Genomic DNA, 16,516 nt, shown 5'->3' on the forward strand with positions numbered 1-16,516 from the left:
GGAAGGACAGGGGAGCCTGGTGTGCTGCAGTCCATAGAGTCGAAACGAGTTGGACTCAACTTAGTGACTGAACAACAACAACATAATTCAAAAAGATACATGCAGCTGTATGTTGCTAAGTTGCTTCAGTCGTGTCCGACTCTGTGCGACCCCATAGACGGCAGCCCACCAGGCTCCCCCGTCCCTGGGATTCTCCAGGCAAGAACACTGGAGTGGGTTGCCATTTCCTTCTCCAATGCATGAAAGTAAAAAGTGAAAGTGAAGTTGCTCAGTCATGTCCGACTCTTGGTGACCCCATGGACTGCAGCCCACCAGGCTCCTCCGTCCATGGGATTTTCCCGGCAAGAGTACTGGAGTGGGGTGCCATTGCCTTCTCCGAGCTGTATGTTAATAGCAGCATTATTCACAATAGCCAAGACATGGAAACAATCTAAATGTCCATTGACAGAGGAATGGATAAGGCAGAGGCGGCGCATATATACAATGGAATACTAACTACTCATCCATAAAAAGAAGGAAATGCCATTGCAGCAACCCGGATGCAACCAGAGATTATTGTACTAAGTGAAATAAGTCAGAAAAAGAAAGATAAACACCACATGGAATCACTTATATGTGGAATCTAAAATATGACACAAACGTAACTATGAAACAGAAACTGACTCATAGACATATAGAACAGACCTGTGGTCGCCAAGAGGGAGGGTTTAGGGGAGGGACGGACTAGGAGTTTGGCGTTTGTAGATACAAACTATTACATACAGAATGGAAGTCCTGCTGAATAGCACGGGCCTCCCTGGTGGTTCAGACAGCAAAGAATCTGCCTGCAATGCAGGAGACCTGGGTTCAATCCCTGGATTGGGAAGATTCCCTGGAGAAGTAAATGGCTACCCACTACAGTGTTCTTGCCTGGAGAATTCCATGGGCAGAGGAGCCTGGCAGGCTATGGTTCATAGGGTTGCAAAGAGTCAGATAAAACCGAGGGACTAACACACATCTACTGTATAGCACAGGAGACTATATTTAATATCCTGAGATAAACCGTAATGGAAAAGAATATAAAAAAGAATATAAATGTATATAACTGAATCACTTTGCTGTCCAGCAGAAGTTAACACAACATTGTAAATCAACTGTATTCCAATAAAAGAGAACTATTTCTGCTTTAACATATGCAGCAGGACATTGTGTCCCTGTCAAACAGTATTCATATCAGCAAAAATGATAATATTTTGCTTATTTAAGTTTTTCAGTCCCTCTGTTAACATTTTGGAATACATCATTTTTATGCATATATGCAAACCTACAAGGGAATCAAATGGTGTGAGACAATGAATGCTTAAAAAGGTCACCAAAAATAAAGGGCCATAAAAAGACATTTTAAAATTTCAAGTATGAATTTCACCCACATTTGGACAAGGATGTAAATTCACCTCTGTAGTAAATTACAGTGTATTGTAAAGATGAAATGGTTCTTGGCCGGCATTCTCTCCTCACCCCATCCTATCCTCCACACAGCTGCCAGACTAATCCTCTAAAAACACCAATTTTCATATGCAACTTTTCAAAAACTAGCTTCCCGGCTTCCTGTTGCTGAAAAATTGTTTCAAGTGCTTTTGTCTGGCATTCAAGGCTCTCTCCCTCCCAAACATTTCACTCCTGCTTATTTTTCCCACTGCACACAGGCTCTGTGATCTTGGGGTATGTAAAGACCCATCTTGAGAATTCCATGGAGGTCCAGTGGTTAAGACTCTGTACTTCCACTGAACGGGGCTGGAGTTTGATCCCTAGTCTGAGAACTAAGGTTCCACATGCTGTGTGGCCAAAAAAAAAAAAAAAAAGAAAAGAAACCCATCTCCCAGCTGTCCCACTGAGGGCCCCATGCATCTTCCAGGCTTGTTGGCTCATTCAGCAATGCTTAGAAAGGCTATTCCTGGGTCATGTGCCAATCCTTAGAGTCAGGAGGCGGGGTGATGGTGCCATTGCCTGATCATATGGATTGACTGCGGAATGATGGTTCTCCGGGAGAAAACTGACATTCCTATGAGAAGTTATATAGCAAAAACAACAGAGACTCATTACCACTGCTTTAACATACTCTAGTCAAACATCAGCAAATACCTGTTCAAATGAACTTACTAACCCTCATTTGGGCCTCTTCCACCACACATATGGCCTCAAGGGTATATCAAATCAATTCAGCTGAGGGATTGTCCCATTCTGGAATGTAAGGAGTCTCCTGTGGTCCTAAACCCACATGCTGTCATTGCAGGTCTAACCAGTTTACTGGGTTCATTTGTTCACAATATGCATACCTTTTGAAATAAGGAAGTATAACTTTTTATCTCAGGTTGCATAAATTTAATAACACCCAAAATAATGTAAAATGAGAAAAAGCAACATATTTCAGTGATGAATCAAATAAGCTATGTTTTGAGTTGCTGTTTTCCCCTTTTGAAGATAACATTTCTGATCACTGTCATTGTCTGTGCAAAGACAGAAGACCAGCAGTTTTCCCTCCACTTAAAGCTTTATAAATGAACGTCTCAAAATTTGCCTGAAAGCTTCCATGGCAAACTTGTCAGTCTGAAGGTGGTTACCACCAAGCCGCTTGGGCTTACATATGTCTTCAGTCCCTTTTTTATACACATGTCATTTCCTGTTTTAAACTTTCATCATTTCAGTTCTACTGTGGATGAGTATTGGCAAATCTGACTCCTAAAATTTCAGAGTTTCTTACTTTGGTTTCCCAGGGCTTGGCATTTTCTTTGGTGCATACAGAGCTATCAATCAATCCATTGATCCATGCTATGTGTGAACATTATAACAAATATTGGTTCATTTTTTGTAGCAAAGGGAATAGGAGCTTCTCACAGTAAAGTTAAATTCCAAGGAAAGAATGAAGGCAGGAAGGTAGCTGGTTTATTTGTACCTACTATAAGCAAGGCACTTTTAGGTATGTTTATATATTTGTTTGTTGTTCTTGTTCAGTTGCTAAGTTGTGTCTGACTCTTGGCAACTCCATGAACTGCAGCACGCCAGGCTCCTCTATCCTCCACCATCTCCTGGAGTTGGCTCAAATTCCTGTCCATTGAGTTGGTGATGCTGTCTATCCATCTCATACTCTGCCATCCCCTTCTCCTTTTCCCTTCAGGGTTTTTTCCAATGAGTCGGCTCTTTCCATCAGGTGGCCAAAGTATTAGAGCTTCAGCAACAGCCCTTCCAATGAATATCCAGGGTTGATTTCCATTAGAATTGACTGGTTTGATCTCCTTGCACTCTAAGGGACTCCCAAGAGTATTCTCCAGCACCCCAGTTTGAAAGCATCAATTCTTTGGTACTCAGCCTTCTTCATCGTCCATCTTGGGTGGATTTATAACTTCACTGAGTTACAAAAGCCCTTTCACCATGACAAGGCTGTGATCCATGAAGGGGATTTTTATATATACATGATTTCATTTCACTTTCATAACCCTACACATTCTTACAGACTTGGAGTTTCAATTACTTGCTAAAGTAACAAAACTCTTGGTGAGAAACCCATGAGTCAAACCCAGCATGTCTGACTCTGTGATTTATTGTGATTCTGAGATTCATGCGTTAATCTAGGTGCTATTAAGAAAAGTAAAAAATATCTATGTTAAAGAGTGTTTTAAAACACTCTGCAGGCATCAGTAGAAGCCAAAGCCGGACAGTGTGACAACAGATTGTATGGGAGCACTTTGGGAGCTCTGGTGGATGATAGTTGTTCTTTAATTAGTTTTTTGTAAATTTAAAAAATAGTTCCATTTGGATTAGCCTTTAGAGTTCACAAAACACATGGGAAAAATAAGGTAATGAGGGGTTATGGTTGCAGTTCATAAGATCAGGTACAAGGAAATAGGATGAAAGGGAATAATAACCTTTATTATGTATAGTACATTTTCTTTTAAAAAATTAACCTTAAAGTGTGTTTCTGCCACCTGCCTTCTATTTGATATAATAAGACTGGGAGTAATAAAACAATTAATTCAGGGTTTTGAAAAGCAAACCAGCTTTAGAACAATGCTTGAGGTTGTGTTCCTAACTTGATATGTGGTTCTTGAGAACCAACCTCAGAAATAATTCCACCTTCATGAGAAGTAAAGAACCACAAACCAAACCTCAGAATGGATGCTAAAACACCCTTTAAAAAAATTTCCCTTCCTATCAGAAGGCAGACCAAAAGGAAGTTCATCCTCCCACCCACAAATTCCCCAGCAAGCTCTCCGTCAGAAGGTCCACACTCGGTGTGACCTTCTTCTCTGAGCCTCTAGTTCCTTCCATGGCATATTCTAGAGAATAAGGCAACCGTCTGGGATCTGGAGAGTGCCATGGGCCTCAGGACTACTAAACAGATGGGGAGAGGCACAAAGCAGGCCTCTGGTTGCCAAGAGGGTATGTATGATAGATACTTTCTGCTTTCCTGCATTTTTAGAGCTGGGTTTTAGCTAGAGGCTGCTCCTTTCTGATAAATTGACTAAAAGCTATTAGTTATCTCTTTCCAGTTAATTTCTACCTTTCAATTCTTACCTGCGAAGAAAGACAGAGATTATTTTAAACCCTTAAGAGATTCCTTTTAAATTACCTGTAACCACTATATAAAAAAAGATTTATGATTGATGCTAGATTTAGTTAAAATATAACCAACATATATATATTCTTAGTAAAGGATTCCAGTCGTGCGCACATAACTGGAATAAAATGAAATGAAAATTAAAAATTTAAAATACCTTTTTTTTTTTTTTTGCTTTTAAATGTTTTTTAATACAAAAATATCCATACACACTCTTCCAAACACAAAGGCCAGTCTCCGCCTTTGGGGTACCCGGTGCTACCGCCAGTTTTGGGACAAAAACTGGAAATTCACTTCTGGGGGGATATACTGAAATGTAGATTTAAGAGCTGCCGGTCGGGGGCGGGGGGAGGGTGGAAATGGCATTTAAGTTCAGAAGTTGTATTTAGACTTTCGTTTATTAAAGAACCGATTCGGCATTTCCAAGGGAGTGCTAAGCTATCTTTCTAGCGAGGCTGTGCGACCGTGTATCACGCCTCCTCTTCTCACTCCTTTTGTGTTGCACTTAACCTGGAGGTCATGTAATAACCAATGCCAAAGAAAAATCAAAACAGAAATTATTAGCGTGTGCCATCATGCAGCGGCGTTCACTGCCTAAAGATCAGGAAATGGTTTAAATATCAGATCGCCGCCAGGCATCTCAGCCCAGGCCTGTGCGCGGAGGAAAGTTGCGTCCCGATTCGGGGCGAGATGAGGCGCCCGTAGGGCGACCCGTGACTGCAGCCAGGTTTTAAGGCTAATTAATAATTGCTTCGCCGCCGGTGCCGGGCAGCAGACACGCGAGCTCCGCGGCGGGACCTGCCGGGGGACCCGGACGCGGGACTGGAAGGGCGCCCGCGGCGGGCGCTGGGAGTCCCGGGCAGCCGGGGACTCCTCCCCACGCTCCGGCCTGTGGGACCCGCGTTCCGGCCCGCGCCTCCGCAGGGCTGGGGGGCGGGGGGGATCGGGACGCGCGGGCAGGGGCTTTGCTAATTGCCAAGCAGGAAGTGAGCGCGGGGAAGAGCTGCGGAGGAGGAGACGGAGGAGGCGCTGGAGGAGGAGGGGCGCGCGGAGCCACTGAGATCTGCTCCCCGCGCGTCGGGACTGCAGGGCTCCCTGGCTCAGCACCCGGCTCTCCTCCCCAGTCCCGGAGGCCGCCCCGGCCCCTCGGGCGCCCGTCGGCCCCACCCCGCCCCCATGGCTTCTCCGGACGACCCTCTGCGCGCAGGTAAGGTGACACCGCGCCGCGCCCTCACCTGGAGCGGGGACCGCGGGTCGCGACGCCAGCGGCTGCGGCAGGGCTGTCGGGGCCGAGCTCCCTGCGAGCCCTGAGGGGCGACCTGGGACCACCCTGGACCGCGGCGCCCCACCCAGGGTCGCTCAGGTCGGATCGGGAGACGGCGGAGGCGCCCGGGCCCCGAGGGAGCGGCCGCTGGGGGCACCCGCCTCCTGCGCCCCCCGCAGCCCCCGTCAACCCCTCGGACGCCTGAGACTGCCCTTTCCTCTTCCCGCTCTGTGGCCCCAGCCGCTTTGTTCTGGACCCAGAGTGCCAGGTTGAAACAAGCTTCTCAAACCTCTCAGGCAGAGGAGAGCGCAAGGGGTGGGTGGGGGTGCTTTTCTTCCTCCCGAGCTCGTTCTTTCTCCCCATTCACGTGCTTTTCGTTTCTCCTCTTCTCTCCTCGTTTCACTTTTATTAAATGTTTTGGGTTCTAAATATTGGCTCTTGGAGCTATTTCGTAAACGTATCCGCAAAACAAGCGGTGGATCCCACCTGTAGAGGCCTTTGATTAGAACGGCCGCTAGTTCTGTCCTTATCGTTAAACATTGTACCTGAAGCCAGGATCCATCCTTTTCTTCCATCTGACTTGAAGTTAAGAACCGTAAAACACTGTGTTGCACCTGAGGTCAGGATCTAGCTGTTGATCTCACTTGAATTTAGAATCTTTCTCAGACTTCATCTTGGAGAATTCTGTCTTTCCTCTCCCATAACCTTGGCTAATCCTCAGTGGATGTTTGTTGAACACCCAAATGAATGAATGATGTATCCCCCAGAGCACACTGGGGCTGTTTCTAGTTTTGTTTAGGCAGGAAAGGTTAGGGAGAAACCCAGGTATATGGAACTGCTTAAAGACGTGTTTCCTATTTCTTGGGCAGCATGGGAGCTTGACTGTTTCATTGTTCACTTGGGGCTTGAGCAGTTAGGAGGAGACAGAAAGTACCTGGAGCTGAGTCAGAAGATCACTAAATTGGCATTGTGTTGTGCTGGGTCTGGGAGGGCTTCCTGGAGATCTTAAAGGAAGATCTAAATTTTTCTTCAAGTAGGGAATGGTAAACATTTTATCTATAAGAAATGGAAAATAAATGCATTGTTTGGATATCCTTCTCCTCCCTCATTCTCATTGTTTGAAAAAACAAGAGAAATTAAGGGAGAAATTCTGCCCCTGCCCCCCAACTCTCGTCTCCACATACACCTCCTCTTCTGAAAACCTAACTGACTAGGCACAAGAGGTGTCAAGCTAGATTTTATGAATGGTGGTTTCAGATCTTACTAAATGATGATGGTGAGGGAGATTCAAAAATATCTTTATAGGGACCCGTTGAATGGGGATATATAGAAAGTCTGCTTGGGCCCCCCACTCCCCCCCCAGTCAGTGGCACCAGAGAAGGTGGGGGCTGGGACACAGCATCACATATAAAAGCGTCAGTGAGTCAAAAGTATGATGAGTCCACCAGGGCAACTAGTGGGATCTTAGATGGCAGTAATAGCATTGCAGGATCCAGAATTTCAGTCGTGGTACTCAGTCTGTGTGGCCCAGCCAAGACGGACGCACACAACCCGAAACAAAGGGACTTGGAATCCCAGCACACGTGGTAGGACGAGAGAGCTCAGGATGTCATTCGGTATGAACCTGTCTCTTGACTTTTAAAAGGTAGAACCTAAGCTTATGGTGGGCTCTTTTTGGCTTCCTACAAAGAATGGGGATCCTTCCTAAGTAGAGATGTCTCTGTCACTTGCAGAGATGCTTAGGAACATCTTCAGGCATCTGAATATACCCTCATGTCCATTCCCACTCTGGAATTCTATCATCAATTAGATAGAGTTCTTCCATTGAAAAGAAAGATTTAAAAATGACTTCTTTCTGATGTCTCATTTCATTTCTATAACCACCAGGACACACCCACTTGCCCCTTTCATTTCTGTAATGAAGCCACAAGTGGTGATAATGTGAAACTTGTTAAATGGAATTTTCCCGTCTCTACCCCAAACCCAGTTACCATGCTCTCACCTAATTTCCTGCACTGACCTCCCAACTTGTGTTTCCACACCCACTCTTGCTTTCCACCAACCTGATCACCTAAAAGTGGCTAGAGTGACCTTTTAATATCAACTCAGACCTGTCCTTCCTCTACTTAGAAACCTGAGCTGACTTTCGCATATATCTCAGTCCTTTAACAGTGTACTCTGTTATGGACCTCTAGGTCTCCCTTCAGTCGGTGAGCCTGCTCTGTCTCTCTGGGTTGCAGCCACGCCACCTCCTCTGTATCCTTGAGAGCCTTGGACCACCTGCCTCCTGGCCTTTGCACATGGAAGACCCCCTTCAAGTTCCTGTCCGCTCATCACCCCGCTCCAGTTATCTCCTGCTCACCATTCAGATTTCAGATAAAAATGGATAAAGATCTGGCTCTACGTTACACACTCTTGGTGTACCCTTCCAGCACTTGTCACCGTTTCTAGCCATGAAATTTCACCATTGTCTTTCTCCCCCATTTATGAGTTCTTAGACAGAAGGCTCGACAGTTTATCTCCAACACCCGGGCCCGTACACAGCACATAGTAAGCCTTGGCTAAATACTTGTCATCTCAGTAAATGAATTGTTGTTCAGTCGCTCCATCATGTCCAACTCTGCAGCCCCATGAACTGCAGCACACCAGGCTTCCCTGTCCTTCAACGTCTCCCAGAGTTTGATCACACTCGTGTCCATTGAGTCGGTGATGCCATCCTACCATCTCATCTTCTGTCGTCCCCTTCTCCTCCTGCCTTCAATCTTTCCCAGCATCAGGGTCTTTTCCAATGATTCAGTTCTCCCCATTAGGTGGAGAAAGTATTGGAGCTTCAGCTTCAGCATCAATCCTTCCAGTGAATATTCAGGGTTGATTTTCTTTAGGATTGACTGGTTTGATCTCCCTGCAGTTCAAGGGACTCTCAGGAGTCTTCTCCCACACCACAGTTTGTGGGGATCAATTCTTTGGTGCTCAACCTTTTTTACTGTACAGTTCTTAATATCCATATGTAACTACTGGAAAAACCATAGCGTTGACTATATGGACCTTTGTAGGCAAATGAATGGAAAATATAAAATGTAAATACCTATGCCTCAAACTATGACAAACTTAGCATGTTAAAAAGCAGAGACATTACTTTGCCAACAAAGGTCCCTATAGTCAAAATTATGGTTTTTCCAGTAGTCATGTATGGATGTGAGAGTTGGACCATAAAGAAGGCTGAGCGCTGAAGAATTGATGTTTTGAACTGTGGTGTTGGAGAAGACTCTTGAGATTCCCTTGGACTGCAGGGAGATCAAACCAGTCAATTCTAAAGAAAATCAACCCTGAATATTCCCTGGAAGGATTGATGCTGAAGCTGAAGCTCCAATACTTTGGCTACCTCATGCGAAGAGCCAACTCATTGGAAAAGACCCTGATGCTGGGAAAGATTGAAGGCAGGAGGAGAAGGGGATGACAGAGGATGAGATGGTTAGATGGCATCACTGACTCAATGGACATGAGTGTGAGGAAACTCTGGGAGATGTTGAAGGACAGGGAAGCCTGGCGTGCTACAATCCATAGGGTTGCAAAGAATCATGCACAACTTAGCAACTGCACAATGCCTTAAACTGTGGGCAGCAAAAGCTCTTCCCATGTTGGCATCTTAGAAACTGATTCATCGAGTTAGATATGTTAACTGGGTTCACCTTGTAAAGTTGAAAAATAATAAAAATCTCGGTATATCCACATGCATATAACAAAGGTGAATAGTATTATACTGTATGATCTTAATTTAAAAAACAACTCTTTACACTAAAAATTTACATTGGGAGGAAAATAGTCGTGCTGGTTACAGTGTAGTCAGTCTCTGTCTCTACCACTAATAAACCGTCCAACATGGAATGAGTCAGAATTGCCTGCTGAATAGGAATAAAATCTGGTTTGCATTCATACAGATATTAAGGAGAGGAAGAAGGAGGCTTTGAAAGTCGAGAGAGCTGGGGAGGTGGAAGAGTTCATGGCTTCCTTGCAGTGAGTTAAGTGCCCCGGGCCACAGAGCACATCAGCGTATATTCTGCCTTTGTGCATTCTCTGGGTCCTTTTTGCACTGCACCGTGGGGCTGCTCTCTGGGAGCCCTAGCCCTAGATACTGGCTCAGGACAGCCCCTTGGGTGGCCTCTCACCTCTCTTGCACCCCTCTGAGCCTTCCTGGCTTGGATGGGTCTGAGGTGGCACCCTGTCCTTCTGGCAAACACCAGTAGCACTAAACCAGGGCTAAAGTGGGAGCATCCTTGTTATCAAAGCTAGACCAGTCAGTTCTTCCTCCACCAGAAAGTGGTGACAGGCTGCGATTTCCCTTTCTTCCTTCCCCTTCCATGGGTTTTTCCAATGCCCGCTTCCTCTCTTTCCCTTCCTCACCATGCCTCTAAGTTTCCTTCTCTCTACCCAAGTGTTTCCCCTCGTCTGTGTCTCCTCTTCCGTCCCTGGGTTCGTCTCTTCCTCTCCTCTCCCCTTCCCTCGCCCGCTTCGATTGGACCCCCTCGGCTTGGCCCCCATCCAGAGGCACACCTTCTTGATCCCTGGTTCCTTCTCAGCTTGTTCAGCCCCTGCTCTGAGGTCCAAGGAGGACAGAGCAGGGCTGCCGCCTAAGACGGGGAGGAAGATTACACAGCGCTCCTGCCCTGAGAGCTTCTGTAATCCTGAATACGGTTAGGACTCTAGGGCTTCTTTAGACTCAGGAGTGAAAACAGCTGTAGGTCAAAAGAAAAGCTTAGGTACAAAAAATAATAACAAAGGAAAAATAAATTAACTCTGATATCACAGGTTCAAAGAATTGCCTTTAATTCTTCACTAAGAAGCATAAGAGGCCTCACTCTCTTGGCTCCCGAGACTTGAGAAAGCCAGTAAGCTGTGACACGCTTTCCTCTTTGTTTCCCTGAAAGAACATCTTTAGAGGAGATCTTTGAACTTCCTCTGAAAAACTGTCTCGAGGAACTTTTGGCCCTTATCTAACGTGATTCATAAAGGGAGACGTCTGGACATGACCGGGCCGCTCTTGGGCAGCTTGCCCATGTATGTTTCTGTGCTGGGCAGCTCTCCTCCGTCATTCCTGGTGGAGAGGCTGCCAGCTGCAGTCCACGGGCTCCAGGACTCCTGGGAATTCTCATCTGGAAGCTGATGAGAGCTGGGTCTTTGAGTGGATGATGGGTAGATGGGATTTTGCATTTAGAGTTGATGCTGGCATGATGACCACTTTGGGGAATGTTGGGTGAATGTATTTTGCACATGGGAAGGACATGAACTTGAGGGCCTGAGAGTGAATCATTACAGGTTGAACTCTTCCCTGCACCCCACAAATTTTGTTGGCATCGTAACCCCCAATAACTCAGAATGTGACTTTATTTGGGAATAGAGTCTTTACAGAAGCAGTCAAAATGAAGTCATTAGAGTGGGCTGTCATGCAACGTGACTGGTACCCTTATGAGAAGGGAAATCCTGGGCGCAGAAATCCCCCTCCCCCTCCCCATAGGAGAGCCTGTCATCAAGTGACCAGTGCATGGACCACGTCTGGCACCCTGAAGGTAGTGGAAAACAGGCAGATTTTGAAGTCAGAAAGTCCCAGATCCAAATTCTGGCTCTTCCTTTGCCCTGTGACTTTGGGCACTCAGTATGGACAAAGGAGAGACATGGTCCTTTCTCAGGTGGCTCTGAGGATGAACTGGGGCTCTGTGCAAACCAGGCAGCCCTGAGGGGGCACTGTGTAAGAGGGAGCTGTAATTGTAACTGGGCTTCCTGTGACTTTCACCTGAAGATGCTCCTTTCCCTGTGGGGCCTGTACTTTTCACTCCTCATGGACTTAAAAAAAATCATATACATATATGTAGAGTATTTATTTATTTTCTTTTGTCTGCGCCATGCAGGATCCTAGTTTCCCAACTAGAGATCGAACCCATGTCCCCTACACTGGGAATGCGGCATCTTAACCCCTGGGCCACCAGGGAAGTCCCCACTCGTGAACTTACAAAGCTGGAAGAGCATGGGGAGGCTCTCTGTTCACTCCTGAATAGTGAAGACTGGTATCTTGAGGCCCAGAGAAGTAAGTGGGCCTCACTTGCTCTCACTTGCTCTCACCTGGGGCTCTGGGAGCCGGGCTGGGTGTCCCTCCAGCTGCCCAGTGACATCAGTTCACCATTGGGTTTTGCTCATGCCTTTTGAGGAGCTCCCCAGGAGATGCTCATATGAATGAAACATCTTCTCACTGCCGGCAGTGAGATCCTCTTTGGCCAGTTACCAGCTCATTTGGGGTGATCTCTGGTTTGTGTGGGGTACTAGTGGTAAAGAACCTGCCTGCCAGTGCAGGAGAGGAAAGAGATGGGGTTCGATTCCTAGGTTGGGAAGATCCCAGGAGGAGGAAATGGCAACCCACTGCAGTATTCTTGCCTGAAGAATCCCATTGACAGAGGAGCCTCATGGGCTATGGTCCATAAGGGTTGCAAAGAACTGGACATGACTGGAGCGACGTAGCATGCACTGCCTCGTGTAGAGTCACCGACCCAGGAGAGTGGAGGCAGCTTTGGGAGAGTGTAGTGGCAGCCAGTAGCAGTAGGAAGGTCCCCACCAGCCCCTCACTGACCTGCTGGCCTTGCCTCCTTGGAGCTCACGTGGTCCTTCTTTTTGTGTCCGCTCCTTTGTGCCCTTGTCTTGTCTGATATCAGAACCATGTCTGGAGGCCCAGCCTGCTGTTACCTGGGGCCTGTAAAAATAAACATTTTAAAGCTTCAAAGTAAACTATTTTATTTTATACTTAATAATATTGTCAACATGTGGGTCCAAGAGCTCTAAGAAAATACTTTAGGACAAATGCTTACTGCTAGACTGGTCTCAAATAACCAGGATCAGCCCTCCTCCAGATAATCTTTGGGTACACAACATGGGCCTGGGAGAACAAGCATGAAGGGGGCCACCTCGGGCCTGGTTCTGGGTCTGTGGGCGGATTTGACACTAAGGAAGAACATCATCCCCAGCCTGGTCCAAGTCAGAGGCTGGTACAGTTACAACCATTCGAGTGAAAATAATAAAAAACAGAAACAAAAATGGAACTTCCCTGGTGGTCCAGTGGTGAAGAATCTGCTTTCCAATGTAGGGGATGCAAGTTTGATCCCTGGCTGGGGAACTAAGATCCCACATGCCAAGAGGCACTTAAGCGCACTTGCTGTAACTGTTGGGCCCATGCGCTGCAACTGGAGAACCCCCACCCCACAATGAAAGATCCCGTGTGCCACAGCTAAGATCTGATGCAGCCAAATAAATAAATTAAATAATAATAATAATAAAAGACCTCAGAGTCCTTCAAAGACTAGTTCTAAACCCGTTGTGGATGTGACTGGTGATAGAAGCAAGGTCTGATGCTGTAAAGAGCAATATTGCAAAGGAACCTGCAGTGTTAGGTCCATGAATCAAGGCAAATTGAAGTGGTCAAACAGGAGATGGCAAGAGTGAACACTGAAATTCAGCGAACTAAACTGGACTGGAACGGGTGAAGTTAACTCAGAATATCTACTACTGTGGGCAGGAATCCCTTAGAAGAAATAGTGAACGAAAGAGTCCAAAATGCAGTATACTTGGGTGCAGTCTCAAAAACAACAGAATGATCTCTGTTTGTTTCCAAGGCAAACCATTCAATATCACAGTAATCCAAGTCTATGCCCCAATCAGTAATGCTGAAGAAGCTGAAGTTGAATGGTTCTATGAAGACCTACAAGACCTTTTAGAACTAATGCCCGAAAAAGATGTCCTTTTCATTATAGGGGACTGGAATGCAAAAGTAGGAAGTCAAGAAACACCTGGAGTAACAGGCAAATTTGGCCTTGGAGTACAGAATGAAGCAGGGCAAAGGCTAATAGAGTTTTGCCAAGAGAACGCACTGGTCATAGCAAACACCTTCTTCCAACAACACAAGAGAAGACTCTACACATGGCCATCACCAGATGATCAACACCAAAATCAGATTGATTATATTCTTTGCAGCCAAAGATGGAAAAGCTCTATAGAGTCAGCAAAAACAAGACCGGGAGCTGGCTGTGGCTCAGATCATCAACTCCTTCTTGCCAAATTCAGACTTAAATTGAAGAAAGTAGGGAAAACCACTAGATCATTCAGGTATGACCTAAATCAAATCCCTTATGATTATACAGTGGAAGTGAGAGATAGATTTAAGGGACTAGATCTGATAGACAGAGTGCTTGATGAACTATGGACAGAGGTTCATGACATTGTATAGGAGACAAGGAGCAAGACCATCCCCAAGAAAAAGAAATGCAAAAAAGCAAAATAGCTGTCTGGGGAGGCCTTATAAATACCTGTGAAAAGAAGAGAAGGGAAAAGCAAAGAAGGAAAGGAAAGATATATCCATTTGAATGCAGAGTTCTAAAGAATAGCAGGGAGAGATAAGAAAGCCTTCCTCAGTGATCAGTGCAAAGAAATAGAGGAAAATAATAGAATATTATTTTCTATTGAAATAGTGACTAGAGATCTCTTCAAGACTATTAGAGATACCAAGGGAACATTTCTTGCACAGATGGGCTCAATAAAGGGCAGAAATTATATGGACCTGGCAGAAGCAGAAGATACTAAGAAGAGATGGCAAGAATACACAGGAGAACTGTACAAAAAAGATCTTCATGATCCAAATAATCACGATGGTGTGATCACTCACCTAGAGCCAGACATCCTGGAATGTGAAGTCAAGTGGGCCTTAGGAAGCATCACTACGAACAAAGCTAGTGGAGGTGATGGAATTCCAGCTGAGCTATTTCAAATCCTGAAAGATGATGCTGTGAAAGTGCTGCACTCAGTATGCCAGCAAATTCGGAAAATTCAGCATTCACCACCTGACTGGAAAAGTCAGTTTTCATTCCAATCCCAAAGAAAGGCAAAGCCAAAGAATGCTCAAACTACCGCACATTTGCACTCATCTCACATGCTAGCAAAGTAATGCTCAAAATTCTCCAAGCCAAGCTTCAGTAGTATGTGATCCGTCAACTTCCAGATGTTCAAGATGATGTTAGAAAAGGCAGAGGAACCAGAGATCAAATTGCCAACATCTGCTGGATCATGGAAAAAGCAAGAGAGTTCCAGAAAAACATCTATTTCTGCTTTATTGACTATGCCAAAGCCTTTGACTGTGTGGATCACAAGAAACTGTGGAAAATTCTGAAAGAGTCGGGAATACCAGACCACCTGACCTGCCTCTTGAGAAATCTGTATGCAGGTCAAGAAGCAACAGGTGGAACTGGACATGGAACAACAGAGTGGTTCCAAATAGGAAAAGGAGGACGTCAAGGCTGTATGTTGTCACCCTGCTTATTTAACTTCTATGCAGAGTACATCATGAGAAACGCTGGGCTGGATGAGCATAAGCTGGAATCAAGATTGCTGGGAGAAATATCAGTAACCTCAGATATGCAGATGACACCACCCTTATGGCAGAAAGTGAAGAAGAATTAAAGAGCCTCTTGATGAAAGTGAAAGAGGAGAGTGAAAAAGTTGGCTTAAAGCTCAACATTCAGAAAATGAAGATCACAGCATTCGGTCCCATCACTTCATGGGAAATAGATGGGGAAACAGTGGAAACAGTGGCTGACTTTATATTTTTGGGCTCCAAAATCACTGCAGATGGTGACTGCAGCCATGAAATTGAAAGATGCTTGTTTCTTGGAAGGAAAGTTATGACCAACCTAGATAACATATTAGAAAGCAGAGACATTACTTTGCCAACAAAGGTCCATCTAGTCAAGGCTATGGTTTTTCCAGTAGTCATGTATGCATGTGAGAATTGGACTGTAAAGAAAGGTGAGCACCGAAGAACTGATGCTTTTGAACTGTAGTGTTGGAGAAGACTTCTTGAGAGTCCCTTGGACTGCAAGGAGATCCAACCAGTCCATCCTAAAGGAGATTAGTCCTGGGTGTTCATTGGAAGGAATGATGTTGAAGCTGAAACTCCAGTACTTTGGCCACCTCATGGGAAGAGCTGACTCAGTTGAAAAGACCCTGATGCTGGGAAAGATTGAGGGCAAGAGAAGGGGACAACAGAGGATAAGATGGTTGGATGGTATCACTGACACAATGGACATGGGTTTGGGTAAACTCCGGGAGTTGGTGATGGATAGGGAGGCCTGGTGTGCAGCGGTTCATGGGGTTGCAAAGAGTCGGATGTAACTGAACTGAACTGAAACCCGTTGCCTTGCTGGATTGCCCTTTCACTCTGCTGTTGTGCTTCCAAAAACAACGACAAAAATTAAATTCTCCTTGCTCTTCTCATTTTAAATTTCATTTATTCTCAGAGATTTCAGACCAAAGCAAGAGCCTTTGGGCCTCCAAACACTTGTGGTTGGCAGCCCGTATTTTCCTGTTCACCCCATCACCCTCTGAGGCACAGATTCTCAGGGGGAGTCATTCCCAAATCTGGACCAGAGTAACACTGACCAGCTGGGTGTGGAAACCAGCCACCTGGACCCCCTCATGTTACAGGCGAAGAGCCTGAGGCTGAGAACGATTATTTGAGTCATGCACGGTCACGGTGTTCCTCAGACCTCTAGGTCTCAGTGGGGTGGTGGCGAGACCCACGCCTTCCCCCGAAGCTCTGTGCGCCTTCCCTCTAACTGTTCTACTTGCGT

At 45.7% G+C, this 16,516-nt stretch overlaps 1 protein-coding gene across 1 annotated transcript in view; it reads left to right on the forward strand.

The window, feature by feature from the left end:
- Nucleotides 1-5,601: 5,601 nt before the first annotated feature.
- The window catches only part of EDARADD (EDAR associated via death domain), a 65,927-nt gene continuing 55,012 nt past the window's right edge, over nt 5,602-16,516 (forward strand). The window contains exon 1 of the mRNA XM_027962270.3: nt 5,602-5,801. Coding sequence (XP_027818071.1) covers nt 5,771-5,801 — 31 coding nt within the window. The 5' untranslated portion in view covers nt 5,602-5,770. The remainder of the gene's footprint in view (nt 5,802-16,516) is intronic.

Source organism: Ovis aries, chromosome 25 (assembly GCF_016772045.2).
Source record: "Ovis aries strain OAR_USU_Benz2616 breed Rambouillet chromosome 25, ARS-UI_Ramb_v3.0, whole genome shotgun sequence".
Taxonomy (NCBI): Eukaryota; Metazoa; Chordata; class Mammalia; order Artiodactyla; family Bovidae; genus Ovis; species Ovis aries.